At 43.6% G+C, this 16109-nt stretch overlaps 1 protein-coding gene across 1 annotated transcript; it reads left to right on the plus strand.

The window, feature by feature from the left end:
• Window positions 1-1979: 1979 nt before the first annotated feature.
• ntd5 (ntl-dependent gene 5) lies at window positions 1980-15307 on the plus strand. Its single transcript, XM_049583797.1, has 8 exons — window positions 1980-2079; window positions 3228-3362; window positions 3736-3927; window positions 9740-9863; window positions 12952-13028; window positions 14084-14266; window positions 14459-14656; window positions 14738-15307. Exons 1-8 carry the CDS (start codon window positions 2013-2015, stop codon window positions 14821-14823), a joined length of 1062 nt encoding a protein of 353 aa, XP_049439754.1. The 5' UTR covers window positions 1980-2012; the 3' UTR covers window positions 14824-15307.
• The last annotated feature ends 802 nt before the right edge of the window (window positions 15308-16109 follow it).

Raw genomic sequence — 16109 nt, forward strand, 5'->3', positions numbered from 1 at the left:
GAACATTCAAGCTTGTTGGTCGTCAATTTGGTGTGTTCAAGAGTAATTTTTTGGCTGAGACACAACAACGAGATACAATGCAGCAGGGGGCTCTCATCGCTGCTAGTTCTTTGGGGTCAGTTTGGTGTGTCTGGGCAATAAAATATGTTTTTTTGTTTTTTTTTAAAGTGGGACCTTTTTTGGGTGGCTAAAATCTTTTGCTGCTAAACCTTCCAAAGTAGTCGTAGTAGATTTCTTAGCTTCCAGCTTGTTTCTCCAAACTGGGGGCGTGCCAACTTACATCGACTGTTGGTAATACACTGTCTATGGATAAGTACCCCATACAACCCCACTATCCCTTTAACATGCGTCCTCTGTGATCGGATCACAAGTGGACTGCCTAAAGTGCAAATGTAAATGCACCAAATGCATTCTCAATCAGTCCCTGGAGCAGCAAGCTGTGGCTGCTGTTTGGCACGACGTTGAAGGACTGTCTCCGTCAGCTGCTCTCCTCCTGCTGACCTGGCTCGTTAGCACAGGCCTCTCTACTTGTCGTATTTTGCTGCTTGGCCAGAAGCCCTGCAGAGGTGGTTAACACCTGGCTCTGAGCTGTTAATCTCACACCACTCACTCTCACACCAACGTCAGCAGTATGATGCTAACAGTTAGCCCCATCATAGGGGTGCTGAGCTAATCAAGACGCTGCACGCAGCTCTACAATAAAATTAGATTTTAAGCGATCAGATTTGTGGTAAAGCTGTGGTGATTGGACAACATTACAAGGTTGTGCAGAATTCACAGGGACTGGCTAAATTTGCATTAATTGTTCCAATCACAACATCCTGGAGGGACTGCCCAATGTCTCAGACCACATTCAGAGGTAGTCTGGGTTGCATACAGTATGGCCACATTCTTTAAACTGTATGTATGCTAATGTGTCCTGGGCCACATTGAAGGACCACCTACTCAGCTGACGTCCTTCCTTATCTGACTCCCCACTCAATAAGTAAACTGTCTGTTGCTGTCGTCACACAGGTTAGATGCAGCGCTGCGGGACTGTCTCTGGAGCTGCTCCCCTCCCACTGAGTGTTTATTTGCATATAGAGCGTGGGAGTGAGATCTGATCACAAGTGGTCACTCGGGACTCATGTGGAGACGTCAGGCGTGAACAGACAGACTCAGAGCCGTCCTCCTGTGATTGGATCACCCGAGACACATGTTAATACCAGGTGTAAACAGACTCTCTGTGTGCTCGCATCTTGAATTAAAGCCCAGTTTTGATCGAGAGAGAATGGGCAGCAGAGGTCAGATTTGATTTACTTCATTTATCAACTTAAGCCTAATAACCACACTATAATATGTGGTGAAATGTCACCAGACTACTTGTTCTGATAACCTCCCTGTCTGTTCACATTGTGTACATTCCTTTGATGGGCAAAGCTGTCCAAATATCAATTCTTGCCCAACCAAAGCTACTTCCCTCGGACACTTATGGTGTTTAATGTGTATTTTACACAGTTCTAAATTAAATGCAGTCAGTGTTTGTGGGTATCACAAATAAACTTAATTATCCGACACATGAGTTAGAGGTGAGGTTACAAAATAAACTGGCCTTCACATTAATTAAAGAAGTGAAGATATAAGTCCCACCGGGCTGGATGTTTAGATGCATAACAGAGGAAATGCTGCCTTATGACACCAGGTAAAGTCCATTAATTTACCCTGTTGTTAGCACTTCCTGTTTGTTTACCCATGTGGATTGTAAATGTCATTGCCTTTATCTGCTATCTCAACAAAAATGGGTGAAAGGTCCCTCAGACTGGAATTTTCCCCAATTCTCTCCTCCTCAACGCGAACCAGATGTGTGCTCCCAGGGCTGTACCCTCTCCCCCCACCAACACCACCACCACCACCACCCCCACCTCCGTGGCTCCGTCTCCCCCTCACCCCCACCCGCCCTTTGTTCCCCCCTTCCTTAAAAATGCTGTGTCTGCGCGTCCCTCCCTCATATCGTCTCAGGCCTGACTTCAAGGATGGAGTGTGCACTGCTGCTGCTGTCCCTGTGGGCTCTGACTGGAGCGGTGTCCCCGCAGGCTCCAGGTAAGCCCTCTGACTCCATCCATCACTCACAGCTGGCAGAGCACTGAGCCCTGCATGCACAATGAACGCAGCCGGGCTATCACTGAACACTCTGGACTTTACCCTGCATGCTTTGTTGCTGCGTAGATTGCATTTTAATATAACAATGATCATGTGATCAGGGCTTAGATGCACTCAAGCATTATCTCTTTAATATGCAATGGGCTAATTAAGGGGGGGTGTGTGTAATATTGTTGGATGGTTGATTTTTATAGTGATTGCAAAGAATTAGAAAAGGTATTAGTTTGGATTGCCCAAACTTAGCAGCACTGAATGAGTCACTGTCATTTAAAGTTTGATTCTGTTGTTGTTTTAATTGTTAATTAATTGTGGCATCTATTTTTTTTATTTTTTATCATTGACACGTCTTTATATGTGACTCCAGGCTTCCATATCTCTGGTTTCATGTAGCTGTTTAGATTCCCAGTATCATAGGTGCTACATGTATGTTCTGTACACCATGTCTCCGTGCTGCTCTGGGGTGATCATGTGTACATTACCGCAGCACATGTGTGTTTATGGTCACATGGCTGTGGGCAGAGTGAATACAGTAGCACACATGTTTTCATTCTGAGAAATGAAAAGTGGGGAACCCTCTCTGACTCCCCCCTTCTCTCCCCCCAAAATGTTCTGGACATTGAGGGTGTGTCGATGTTGGCAGTGTTGCAGTGTATGTTAAGAGGAGGATGTGGGTGTGTGATGGAATACATATGGAAAAGTGAGGGGAAGTGAGGAGGGGTTAAAGATTACTCCAAACTGATCCTGTGCAGATATGAATTAGATTTTGAGACAAAGTTACTCCGCTGAGAAAACACTCTCACTTTCTATAAAAAAAACAAGATTGACGGCTGAATGGCAAAGAGTAATAAAGCCTGCCATCTAAATACTCACTCATCTGGCAACCTGGGTGGCAAATGTTTGCCCGGCCACACACACTGAATTTACCTCCCCGAAAAAAACAGAAAACAAAGCAGACCTGGCAAACACAATCTCATTACCATCATTAGTGTTTTTTTTTTTTCCTTTACGATGGGGGCCATGAATGGAGGAGAGGCAAACAAAGGGGCAATTACGGCAATGGTGTGATAGTGTGTGTGGCGTCACAACAGGGTCGTGTCCAGAGAGACTTCTGGGAGAGGAGAGGAGGAGGACGTGTCCTCGGCCCTGCAAAGCTGACAGAGACTGTGGCAACAAGCGCCAGTGTCTGTGTGACGGCCAGTGTGGTCTCAGCTGTGTGGCTCCAGGTAACTATTTGTATGCATGTGTGCCCTCAGTTGTCACTGTGAACACCATTGTGGGCTAAGTCATTAAAAGTGTTTGTGTGTATACGCAGCTGTGCCAACATACATCTGTGTGAGTATGTGTGTGTGTGTGTGTGTTACTGGAAAATAAAAGCCTTGGTCATGCACCAAATCGGGGCTGAAAATGTCAGCACAAGTTTTTTTATTATGCTTGTGCATTGTAAGAGAGAGAGAGAGAGAGAGCATCCAGTGTAGTTATACAACCTCATTAGTGCCATTTTAATAATGATTTTAGCCCATTTGTCTTAGACAAGAAACAATCCGGCACATTCTGAGTTTCTCTCTCCTCTCTCTGGATCATCTCTCCTCTCCGCAGGTCGAACATGTCCCTGGCCTCTGCCCCCCACTGAAAACTCAGTGGCTCGCCTCCTCTCTCCCACTCACTCCTTTTCCGCCCTGCTCGAAGTGCGCTGCAAGCCGGGATTCACGTTGCCCAGTGGCTTGGATGCCACTATTCGCCGTTGTCAAGGTGACCGACAGTGGAGTGGGGACGAGCCCATCTGCACAGGTGGGTTTGAGTTCATCAGAAAAAAAAAATGTCTCTTTCTTTATTCATGTCAGGTTCCTTCATAACAAGTTCATTCATTCACAGGTAGTGAACATCTGGAGGCATGTTGCCGTGGTATTTGTCTCAAGTTTAATCCTGTGTCTCTTATTCAACAGCAGACACGCTGCATGTGCACAGGTCATGTGCTCAGGTCAGGGATGAGGTCGAGGATTAAACCAAGCTGTGGTTGTTTTGTGTTTATGCAAGACGGTCAGACAAAGAGAGGGAGAGATTCAGGAATGAAACCCCTCTGTGACTGTGTCGACTGAGACATTGCACAACTGGGACCTATTCTCCTCGTCACCATGGCAACCAGAGCTTTAGTTGTTCATAGTGGCTGTTGGAAGATTTGGACTGTTTGAACTCTTGATAAGTAGAGGAAAGATGAACACACCTGTGTGCGCGTGTGCATGTGCATGAAGATCATATAGATGCATACATATATATATAATTGTGTGTGTTTTATGTGACCCACAGCACATACATCTATATTTCTGTTTTCATATACATCTATGTAAAATTGTATATGTTCATTTTACAGGCCAAAGTTTGTGGTGTTACTTTATGTAGAGTACTCACAGACACAATTAGACTGTAAGGTGTTTCTGTTTTGGTATTCAAGAGGGGACAAAACAAACTACACTAAATATACTACACAATACTGCAGTGTTGTAGTACTTCAGATCCAACTTAGTCTTGTTACCTCTTTTTAAAGGCCTCAGTCTAGCCTTGGACTCGGTGGCAGTGGAAATCTTGTGGTGGCACCAAAACCAAAAGCCATAGCTGAACTAAACTTTCAGGAGTTTGCTTGTGCTATTTAAGTATATAGAACAGTTGAAAACCACGTCAGCATGGAGACTTAAGAAATCACATATTCATTAGTTTCTTATTTCATAGTTAAAGTAACTAATTATCTGATTGGTATTGATCAGTGGTTCCCAATTGGTGGGTCCTGATCCAAAAGTGGGTCCCAGGTTCATTCTGAATGGACCACCAGTGACTCATGAAGGTGTTCAGTTTGTGAATAAACACACTTTATTCTGAAGTGCAGTGAATTTTCGGCACAAAGCCTTTACTTTGAAGTGCCGTTCCCTGCTGTACAGTCAGTGACTAATGGACAGCTACAAGAAAAAGAAAGCAAACTAGCTCAATGACATGGCCAAACACAAGTATGACGCTGAATACATTAAACTGGGTGGACACTGAAGAAATGGACCCAATGGCAGGACCAGTTTGGAACCACTGGTATAGACAAATACCAGCACAGTTAAGATTTTGAGTTACACAACAATCCTGTTTTAATGTGATAAGGACAAATATACAACTTTAATTTGAAGTGTACATTGATTGTAAGGAGCAAAACATTTATTGGAAACAAGCCATCTCAAGTTTAAGGGAGACTCGTGGGTACCCATAGAGCCAGTTCTCGTTCAGGTATCTTGAGGTGAGAGTTCAAGGGACCCTTTAAGCCCTGTTTCCACCAAACGCTTTCGGTTTGGTACCTTTGGAACCTGTCTGACATGGTACCTAGACCGTAGCGTTTCCACCACAAATGGTACCTTAAATGTGGGCAGGGTTGTTGTCACTCACTGTATCTCCTCATTAGCGGCAACACAGATGGAAGTCTGCATCTGTGTGCTAGGTACCCGAACAGAAGGTGGTGACCAAAAAATAAAACTGATAACATCCACAACTTTTTGCAGTGGAAATAGGAAAGAGGTGCACCGAACTGAACTGTATCGAACTGCTCCGTGGAAACAGGGCTTTTGAAAACTGCCACGCCTGTTGTTCCCTCGTCAAAATTTAGCCCAGATTTGGAGTATTATTTAGCCCCCTTCCTGACAAGCCATGCTGCTATGGTTGGTACCAATGGATCCTCTAGATTGTCTAGTTTCAAAAAGTACCATTACCTTTGTAATAGCTTAAGAAATGAGTGTGCCCCAGCCCCTTAAAAACAGTTACGTCAACCTCCAACTGTGAGGGGGCAGCAATTTTACAGCACCCCTGCTACCCCCCTTTGGAGGCGCCACTGGTCTTGGCCATAACTTGGTCTCAATTTACAAAAACCAAAATTTTGCAGCCTTAAGTTGAGATGAATCACAACTTCATGAACACAGTGTCAATTAAAGGTCTAAAATAATTAATTCATGATAAGCTACATGTGTTTATTAACCCTATGTGTTCTAGAGGTCTTCTGAAATCTCTTAGTTGACCTTTGCTTGGTTTAAAGATGCACCTATGCAGGACATAACTGTGTAAGAACAGAGCTGTGAGCACATTTAAACAAACACATGAGCAGCTAAAGTCAATTCTTACGGGAAACACAAAGGACTTTCCAGTGAATACAAGTTAATTTACAACCACAGAACCACTGTGCCCCGAGATAATCATGTGCTCTAAATATAGAACAAAAAGAGAAAAGATAAATCTGAATAAGTGGCTGACAAAAGGCAAAATTTGTCCTACCGCTGTGCAGCTGTATTACTTCTACCGCTGTGCCATAAGGCTTCACAGCGGTACGTGCAGTAAAGCCATCAATACTTTTTAGTATCTCGACACACCTCACCAACGTACAGCACCTGGAAATTTGCTTTTTTTGCTTACTGCTTGTGACGACCTGACAGCTGTGATAAAAACAAAACAAGTTCAGCTTTAAAGGTCTGCACGCACACACACACACACACCTGGAGCTACAGTAAACACGCTTTCTTAGGAATCCTCAACCCAGCTGGGTCCTGGTTTCACCCTCACGATTATTTTATCTTTTCAAAGATGTGAAATAAGGATACGATTCTCAGCTCTCTCTCACACTCTCGTAGAGTATCCTCCTGCTGAGAGACAGGCAGAAGGTAGGTGGGTTTTAAACGTGTGAGAGCGTTTGTATTGTGTGTGTCCCTTGCATGTGTGTTAGAGTGTGAGTCGAGCTCCTTCATGCCTGTTGAGAGGCAGTGGGCGGCAGATCACTGTCAAAGTGGCACAGAGCTGCATGTACACAGTGTGAGTGTGAGCGGGTGTGAATGTGCATCTACTTGTGAGTGTGTTTATGGGAGAGAGGTAGATTTTTTCTGTATACATTAGATGTGTATGTGGTGGGGGGCGGATTGCACATGTGTTAGAGAGTTTCTGTGTGTGTGTTTTTGTGTGTGTGTGTGTGTGTGTGTGTGTGTGTGTGTGTGTGTGTGTGGGCGACAGATCACAGTCAGGAGAGTCAGAGAGCTCTTGCTCATGCTGCTCCAGGCCTTTCTGTTCCCTGCTCTCCTCTCCTCTGCTCCCTTCTCTCATCCTCTTTTCCTCTCATCTCTTTCTCCTCTCATCCTCTTCCATCTGAGGCCTCTGATAAGGTCTCGCTCTACAATGGGAGCCAAGGACAAGCATGCAGCTCGGGGCTATTTAGTTTGTGGTGCGTGCATGCATCTGTGTGTTTGTGAGAGAAAAACAAGAGTAAAAACACAACCTTTTACATCTTTGGTCTCAATCAGAATGCTGTGTATTTAATGTTGTGTTTCATTCAAAATGACTGTTTTGTAATTTAAAAAAAAAAAGAATTTGATATACCTGCTTCGTAGCAGTTTGGTGCAGCAGCCTGTGTGGGTGGCAGCAGCAGAAGAGGCAGGAGAAGGGCGATATGTGAAAACAGAACTCAGCTTCGGGCTCTCATCGGCAGCCAAACAGACTCGTAACTCTCCCTCTCCCATAGGTCCCTTTACATTCTTATATTAACGTTTCTCGCTTTCTGATACCTAAGACAGCCCTCAGGCAAGAGCTGTCTCTGCTTTTCAAAGCCGCGTTCAGCTCCAAAACCCCGCGCTTGATGCAGCTCGGGTCGCTCCAGCCTCTCTCCGAGCACCACTCTTGATATTTATATTTCCACAAGCGTGAGGCACTCAAACTTCCAGGAATGAGCAGTGCCAGGTGTTATACAATCACAGATATATAGCTGTGAGCTCTGTGAGAGTTGTGGGGCGGCGTGTCACCTGCTCATCGAACTTTGATTTATTACCTAAGAAGGGTTATTTCAACTTAAATAGAACAAGACATTGAGTGAAACGCCTCTGTGGGTCACAAACGAAATAGAAACCCTGGTTAATACGAGTCAAATGAGGTAGCAGGATGGACGTGACTTCCTCTGTCCATCTGTTTTCCTTCCCTGCTACCTTCCGTCTTTACTTGCTAATGGTTGTCACCTGCAAACTCACATCTGCACCCATCAGTTACATACTGACTGACTGTCGACCAAAACATTAAAACTGACAGATGACACGAACAATACTGACCATCTCGTCACTATGCTATGTTCTGCTTGGAAGCCTTTGGTCCTGGCATTCATGTGAATGCCACTTGAAGAACATTACTCATCCAAAACCTCGATGGCAGTGCACCCCTCCCCAGCAGAACATGCACCATGCCTCAACATGACAAAGAGTGCAAGGCATCAACCTGGTCCTCAAATTCCCCAGATCCCAATCTGATCGAGCACCTGTGGGACATGCCAGTACAACCACCTCACAACTGACAGGTCTCAAAGGATCTGCTGCCAACACTCAGGTGCCAGACTCCACAGGACACCCTCAGAGGTCCTGTGTCCATGCCTTGACATGTCAGAGTCAAGTCTGATCCAAGGAAGCCCCATTGTGGATCGGGGGTAATGGTAGTCCCATGAATGCTTGATCAGATTGGGATCTGGGGAATTTAGAGGCCAGGTTGATGCAAATCATGACATGGTTACTCTTTGTTGTGAGCAGTTTTATGTGGGAACTATTTTCTTTCTACCTAACTACACCCGCTAATCATATCACTGTGCGGAAGGAAGAGTGCATCTACTCAGAGATGAAAGGCTCATGCTCATGACAGCATGAAATGTAAACATTAATGGCGTCCTCCTCGGCTGAGCTGTCACGTTAGCTAGCTCAGTGGTGCAAGGTGAGCTAGCAATAAATGCACGCTTCCTTCTGTGTGATGATACAATTAGCTCGTGTAGTTCTGTAGAAAGAAAATAGTTCCTACATGAAACTGCTCACAACCCGGTCTGTGGATCATCTTGAGTAACCAGGTCATGATTTCTAGAAAGAGACATTGCTGTTGAGTTTTTAAAAAGCATTTAGTGCCACGAGTCGAGTGCCATCTAGTTCCATTATATTAGAGGGAAGGCAGACATCTCTATGGCCGATATCTCCAACACTCAGCAGCTCACACCAAAACAATCTAGACTGATAAACAGCACTACAGGTAGAAGGAGAAATATATAATTTTGATTTTGGGGCAAACTGTCCCTTTAAAGTAAAGTGTTGCCTAGGTTTTATCACTGCAATAATTATTTATGGTGCTTTGGTTTGTGAGCAGAATTTTAGTGCAGTAGCTGGTTGAGGAGAACCATGAGTTGTAATCTATAACAATGAGTAATATTTTGTATGTTCATAGGGTTTGTATCTACAGTCTTAATCTGCAAAGTAAAAAGTAAGTGAGTAAAAACTACAGCATTTATATTTGAACTGTACGAGATGAAAGGGAAATGTAGAAGTATTAAGAAGCATAATTTGGATAAACTCAAGTTTAGTACACCTAGTAAATATACTCAGGCTCACTCTGCTGCGAGGAGACTGAACTTCTCTGATGAAACATTACATAAAGGGACGGCTGCTCTGACTGTTTTTCTTCCAGCTTGGGTATTTTTTTCCTTCAATGCAGAAACTGTACTTGCAGTGGAGTATTTTTAAAGTGTGGTATTGGACCAGACATTAAAATATTTAACCTTCTGTTCTTCTTTGACCTTCAGTGACTCAGTCACCAGAAGAACCGTCCGTCCAAACCTGCCCTCTGCCTGAGGACATCATCAACACCTTCAGCATCCAGGGTGACGCTACAGCCGGAACTTCCATCCGCTACAGCTGCCTGTCTGGGTAAGAGATGGGGGATGATGGGAGGTTGAGGTTGTGAGAGCGTAGGCAGAGGCTATGAAAACCTGAAATGATACGAAGGTAGAAATGGAGGAAGTGAGAAGACGGGGATGGAGTGTGAAGAAGAGGGAGGGAGCAGAGGGATGGCTTGATTACAGGAGAGCAGTGGTGGAAGAAATACTCAGATCCTTTAGTACCAAAGTGCCAATACAACAGTATGAATAGGTGCATTTTAAGCTTAAGTGGAAGCACAGAGGTATTATGGACATAATGTACCTGAAGCATTAAATGTAGCAGTACAATGACTATTATTATATGTGACATTGTTAGATTGTACTCATGTGTGAGCAGCATTTCACAGTTGTAACTGGTTGGGTTTGAGCTACTCTTAAAGGGTAGGCTGCCTTTGGTATTTTTCAACATGTTCCCTACTTCCCATGTTTTTGTGTCTAAGTGACTAATGGAGACAGTGGTTTCTGAGATTGGTCCAGTACTGAGCGTAAATTTACGCCCACTTCATTGCTTATTTTTGCCACTGACAGAATCAGATTGTTATTAGAAGAGTTTGACAATGTTATGGAAAGGACCTGACAGAGATAGAGCTTTTGGTTTAAGAGTAAAATCCTCTTTGTTTACCAAGAAACAGCCCCAAAATCACTGTCACCAAACCAGCCAGACTCCATTTAAAAAAACAGTAATTTTATCCTTGTAACAGACTTCATTCAAAGTCGACAGAGACAAAAACTAACAAAAACCATCTTTCCACTGTTCTAACAGCCATCAGCTCTGATCTGGCTGAAATAAACCCTTAATTCATCCAGTTAGATCTGAAAATATGCTGCCTCTATACACACTAAAACTGCTGTTTATAAAAATGGAGTCTGGTGGGTTTGGTGATAGCAATTTTGGGGCTGTTTCTGGTTAAACAAGAAGGATCTTACTCTGTCTCCTTACTGTTGGGATCTTTTCCATAATGTTTGCAGACACTTAGAATAATAATCTGAGCCTGTCACTCAGTACATTTACATGCACAGTTATGTCAAGCTACGATTATAGCTTGACTAGGCCATTTAATTGGACTGCTGTGCTTGTCCCAGTATATAAGCACAGGAGGGGAATCAATTAATTGACCAAAGTATGTCCGACTCCACTATGATAGGTGACGATATGACCCCTTTACAGCTTGTTAGTGTGGGACCTTATTCCAGTTGGCCTATTACATCACAGACAAAACAATGGACAAAGAAGCTAGCTACGGTGAGCTACAGTTTGAGCTAGCAAACTTGGTACCACGGTGGACTTTACAGATCTGTACATTTCGTCCTTAAAAAAAATGCACGAGCGCCTTGGTGTCCAACTGCCTGTATACATGGAACCCGGTCTCACTCCGAAGTTGTCGAAATTCTGCGCTTGGGCAGTGACTTGCTGCGTCAGAAACCAACTACAAAAGGCGTCCTTTTACATTGGCATGATCCACGGCCGGTTGCCATTAGAGTTTAACGACGCCCAGCAGTGTCAGGGGGAATTCAGCAGGACAAGGACGAAAGCCAAAGCGGTGAAAGTCCGTCTGGGGCGGGCAGGAGGGGTGATGAATGGGTCGAAGAAACACCGACTTTCACCCAAGGGAGAGGAGTCCGCATCCCGTAAGATTCTAAAGCCAAATCCTGTTCTTTTGTCCTAAACCTAACCACTTGCTTTTGTTGTTGAAGGAAAAAGAAGTCAATTCCCAGTGTTGTATCGATGTAGTGCATTTATTTTGAAAGAGACTGTATGTAAACCTTGAATTTCCTGTGAAAACCTAAGTGTATCTTGAAAGAAGACAGTGCATGTAACAGGCAGAACTTGACACGCTGTCCCAGAATGCCAACAACCAACACACCCAGGGTACATGAAAGTCCATGGCCAAAGGTCAATATGTGACGAGGTCAGAGTGAGAATGTGTTGATACATGCAGAAGTAATTCAACTCCCAATCACATTATCTGGGTGCGTTAGTCCAACTTTGAGAGATTCAATTTAGTATAAATTCAGTCGGACTAACATGTTTACATATAGTTTAAATGTCCGATTTTACTAACACAATAAATCGATTTTCTCTAATGTCATGTAAACACACTGAGCGGCAAATACAAGCACTTTTAGTGGACATAAATTGACAGACGCCCAAGACATTGCAGCCTGTCTCTCAATACTGACTCAAATTTCAAAAAATGTTGTCTCTATTAGTCACTTAGACACAAAACAGGGGAAAAAGATCCAGGTTGAAAAATACCCAAGTTACCCTTTAACCATTTTATGCACAGTTTAGTACAATGATTCCCAACCTATTGGTCTGGCCTTTTAAGAGGGTCACAAGATAAATCTGAGGGGTTATGAGTTGATTAATGTAGGAGAGAAGAAAAACAAAGGAAAATATTGGATATATTTACCTCTTTGGGGCTTATTAAAACAAACCAATGTGAGAAGCCTTGAGGGGAAATCTCTTTGGTGGATCTGTAACAACTCATAGACACCTCTCTGGTTTAATCTGTTTCATAAGCTCATGATATGTTTTTTTAAATCTAAAATCTGTAATGTCACTAATAACTAAAGCTGTCAGATAAAATTGTGAAGTAAAATATATATGTCTGAATCTGTATTTTATTGGAGTAGAAATATAAAGTAGCATAAAATGAAAAAAATGAAGCTCTAGTATCTCAAAATTGTACTCGAGTAAATGTATGTATGTAGTTACCGTCCATCTCTGTGGGAGAGGTGTTGGGGAACGACGGGTGATGAGTGCTGAATGGCAGGAAATTCATTTTGATCTCCCAGCTGACGATCTCTCCATTGAGCTAACTAGGTCATTACAGTCTAATCTTGTATTGACTCCCCTTTACACACTGACTCATCCGCAGGATAAGATGAGCCCGAGTGGATGTGTCAGCCAGAACTGTGCACATGAAATTCAGACACTCTGAAAGAGAGAGACAGAGTGTAAAAAGGAAATCATTTACACCTTTTTTCATCACTTTGATTCAGACGAGGCTCCTTAGCTGTCAATACTGTACATGACACACTGCCATCTGCCTCCTCTCCCTTCTCTCCTGCAGGGCGGATATAGTGGGGAGCAGTGAAAATTTCTGCCAGGATAATCAGACCTGGCAGTATCCTCACCCCATCTGTAAAAGTAAGTGCATCTTACACTGGCCACATGTGTGTGATCAGGCATGTGTGTTCCCTTACAGTCAATGTGTCCTCATGCATCTTTCAAGGTTAGCCGGAGATGTGACGGTGGATGATGTGAAAGAGTGAATGGACTGAGTGGTCTTTTTGTGAAGGGATGTTCATTTATTTGATGTGTGCATGTGTTCATGTGTGTGTACGGATATGTCAAAAAAAAAAAAGGAGTGAATCAAAGAAACACAGACCCTTCAAGGATTCATCGTTCAAGAGCTGGAGCTCAGTTTCGCAGTGCTTTTCTGCCCTCGAGTGGCTAAACTTGGTACTGCATGGCCTGCTCCATAGGGAGGAATGGGTAATTCTTAAGCCCAGTCACCAGAAGAAAATGATTGTCGTATGTTACTGCAAACCACGGATACGTTACATCTGTACAATTCAAACGTGTCATATCAGCATCTCTAAATAGATGTAGTATATAAGCTGACTTTGCCATTTGGAGGAGGAGGGGATGGTGCAAGCTGCAGACCATTGTTTGAGACCAACAGACAAAGCCATTGCTGTGTTTTCCAACAGCTTTGTAGCTACAAAACATATTTGTTTTTAATGATCTTTTGCTATGTTTTCACTGAGGATAGTGCCATGACAAGCAGGTGTTTATTAACCAAGACATGACTGTGTTTCCAGCAGCTTTGTAGCCATCAAAACCAGCTAGTTTAAGCCAAAACATGATCTTTTCCTCCCCATAACCAAAGTGTTGTTGAGACATGAGGCAGCATATCCGTGGTTTGCAGGAACATAAAATGCCAACATTTATTCTGGGGATTGGATTGAAATGCTTACATGGTGCTTCTTGCCTCACACAAAGAGAATAATGACCGACCTTGATGTTTGTTAAAACACGTCAAGCTTTCATTTCAACTTATAAATCATTATCAAGGCCGGGTGAAGGTGTCAGGAAGCAACAGCTAATAACTGAGCAGTAATGTCTCTGTCCCTTTTTTGGAGTAACATTACTCGTAAATGTTTAGGCAGACTGATAACCTGCTTCTCTGTCTCTGTTAGAGGTGTACTGCCAGCCTCCTCGGGACGTGGAGCAGGGCTACGTGGTGGCTGTGCAGAAAACTGAATATGAAGTTGGCTTCGACATCCACTACCTCTGTAAAAAGAACTTCCTGCTGGATGGACCCCAGAAGGTCACCTGCATGTCCAACGGCAGCTGGAGTGCATCGCCACCATACTGCAGAGGTTAGAGATGTTTTAAATGGACACACCAGGAAGGAAAATGTTAGAATAAGTTTAAATAATGATGCATTCAAGCTCATAAAACCATGACACGTGCAATGTATGCAAAGATGCTTGTTTCTTACAGGCAATGCACATACATTTTGGATTTGATGCTTAGATTACAGTTTCATGCCTTGTTGATGTGTTTCACAGCTCGCTGTCTCATCCCTGCTGAGCGGAGCCGTGTGGTGATTGGTGGAGTGAAGCGCTGGCCGTTTGACGTAACAGATGCCATGGTCCCTCACGGGGAAAATGTGACGTTCTACTGCAAACATCCTCGTAAGCAGTGCAGCTTCACTGCAACCCAGACCTGCTTTGATGGAAAGCTGCAGCCGCCAGCCTGCTACCTCGGTAAAGCTTGGACCTTGTGACTGTCTCAACACGAGAGGGATTGATTCATATCATTGACACCTTCCTTTTTCTGTGTTTCAGAGCCCACATGGTTGCAGTACAAACTCTTCCCTCACCGGCTGGTCTCGGAGATTGAAGCATGTGAGCCTGATGATGTGGAGATATGACCTCAACCCACCCAGCACTCATGACACTGTGTCACAATATGAGCACCTCCTGACACACACCAGCACCCAGAGCAGTCCCTCTCCGCTCTGCAGCTTTGCTTACACTATCTGTGCTATGCCTGTGGTCTGTCTTAGACGCTGAAACGTCTTTCACAGCTCTTGTGGATCCTGCGCTTGTGGCCTCTGCCCCTCGCTCATGCATACTATCAAACTGCAGGCGTAACTATAATCTGCAAACCCCTTCAAGTATTACTCCTCCAGCTTGAGCCAATGCATACTGTAGATGCACTCCACGTGAGGATGTATATATGCCATGCATTAATACGTGCTATATCAGTTATGATCCCTTCATGTAGCCTAACTCGTAACGGTTTGACTCTGTGATATCTCACTGTGTAATCTGTCTCCTCTCTGTTCAGCCTGACGCATCAAGTCTTGAGGCTTGTAAGTTTTAATGATGTGAAATAAAGTCATGTCAAAATGGTTTGCTCTCCGGCTTCCTTTCTATGACACATAAAGAGCCAGTTTCACAGATAAAGCTTAGGCCTAGTGCCAGACTAAGATGCTCACTTAAGCTCTGGACTGGTTTAACAAACAGGGTTTAGATTAAGCCAGGAGTTGGCCTTGATGTGGACAAGTGGCTTTCATGAACATGAAATTTGACTTAGTTATTCTGTGACTATGGAGTCCCAGAGTAAGGCAAGTAAGACTACATACCTGGGTTAAGCCTCATTATCTTAAGTACAAAGACATGCTGTTGGCCTCAGGGTGCCCATGAAAACACCATTTCAGGTGTGAATCTTGAGACCAAACAATAGCAGAGGCAAAAAGTATTCATTCAGAAATCTGAAGTGAGTAAAGTCAAACAGTACCTGAAAGTAAAAACCATACTGCTGCTACTGAGCAAAAGGAAAAGAGTGGCTGGGCTGCAACTTGCAGTGAGTTCAGTGCAAAGCACAGTAAAACATCTCCAGGTGAGGCATCTTCATAATTATCAGTATTTCGTATTTCTTTCTTGCTTATATTGAGTGATATCTTCCTATACAAACTCTGAAAAAACCTTAAAGTGGCTTTAAAAACAGAGACATGAAAAGAGAGCAATTTACAACTGGTGGTGGGCTGCAGAAAAAACAAACAAGACTGATGAATTGAGTGACTTCCTGTCTGGAATAATGGTGCACCAGCAGGCTCTGGATCATGTGGACATTTCAGACGAAGACCTGAGGGCAAATGGTAAATATACTGAAGAAACTAAATTGGTCATTTCCCTTGGTAAATGCAGCATA

This window comes from Epinephelus fuscoguttatus, linkage group LG8 (genome assembly GCF_011397635.1).
Source record: "Epinephelus fuscoguttatus linkage group LG8, E.fuscoguttatus.final_Chr_v1".
Taxonomy (NCBI): domain Eukaryota; kingdom Metazoa; phylum Chordata; class Actinopteri; order Perciformes; family Serranidae; genus Epinephelus; species Epinephelus fuscoguttatus.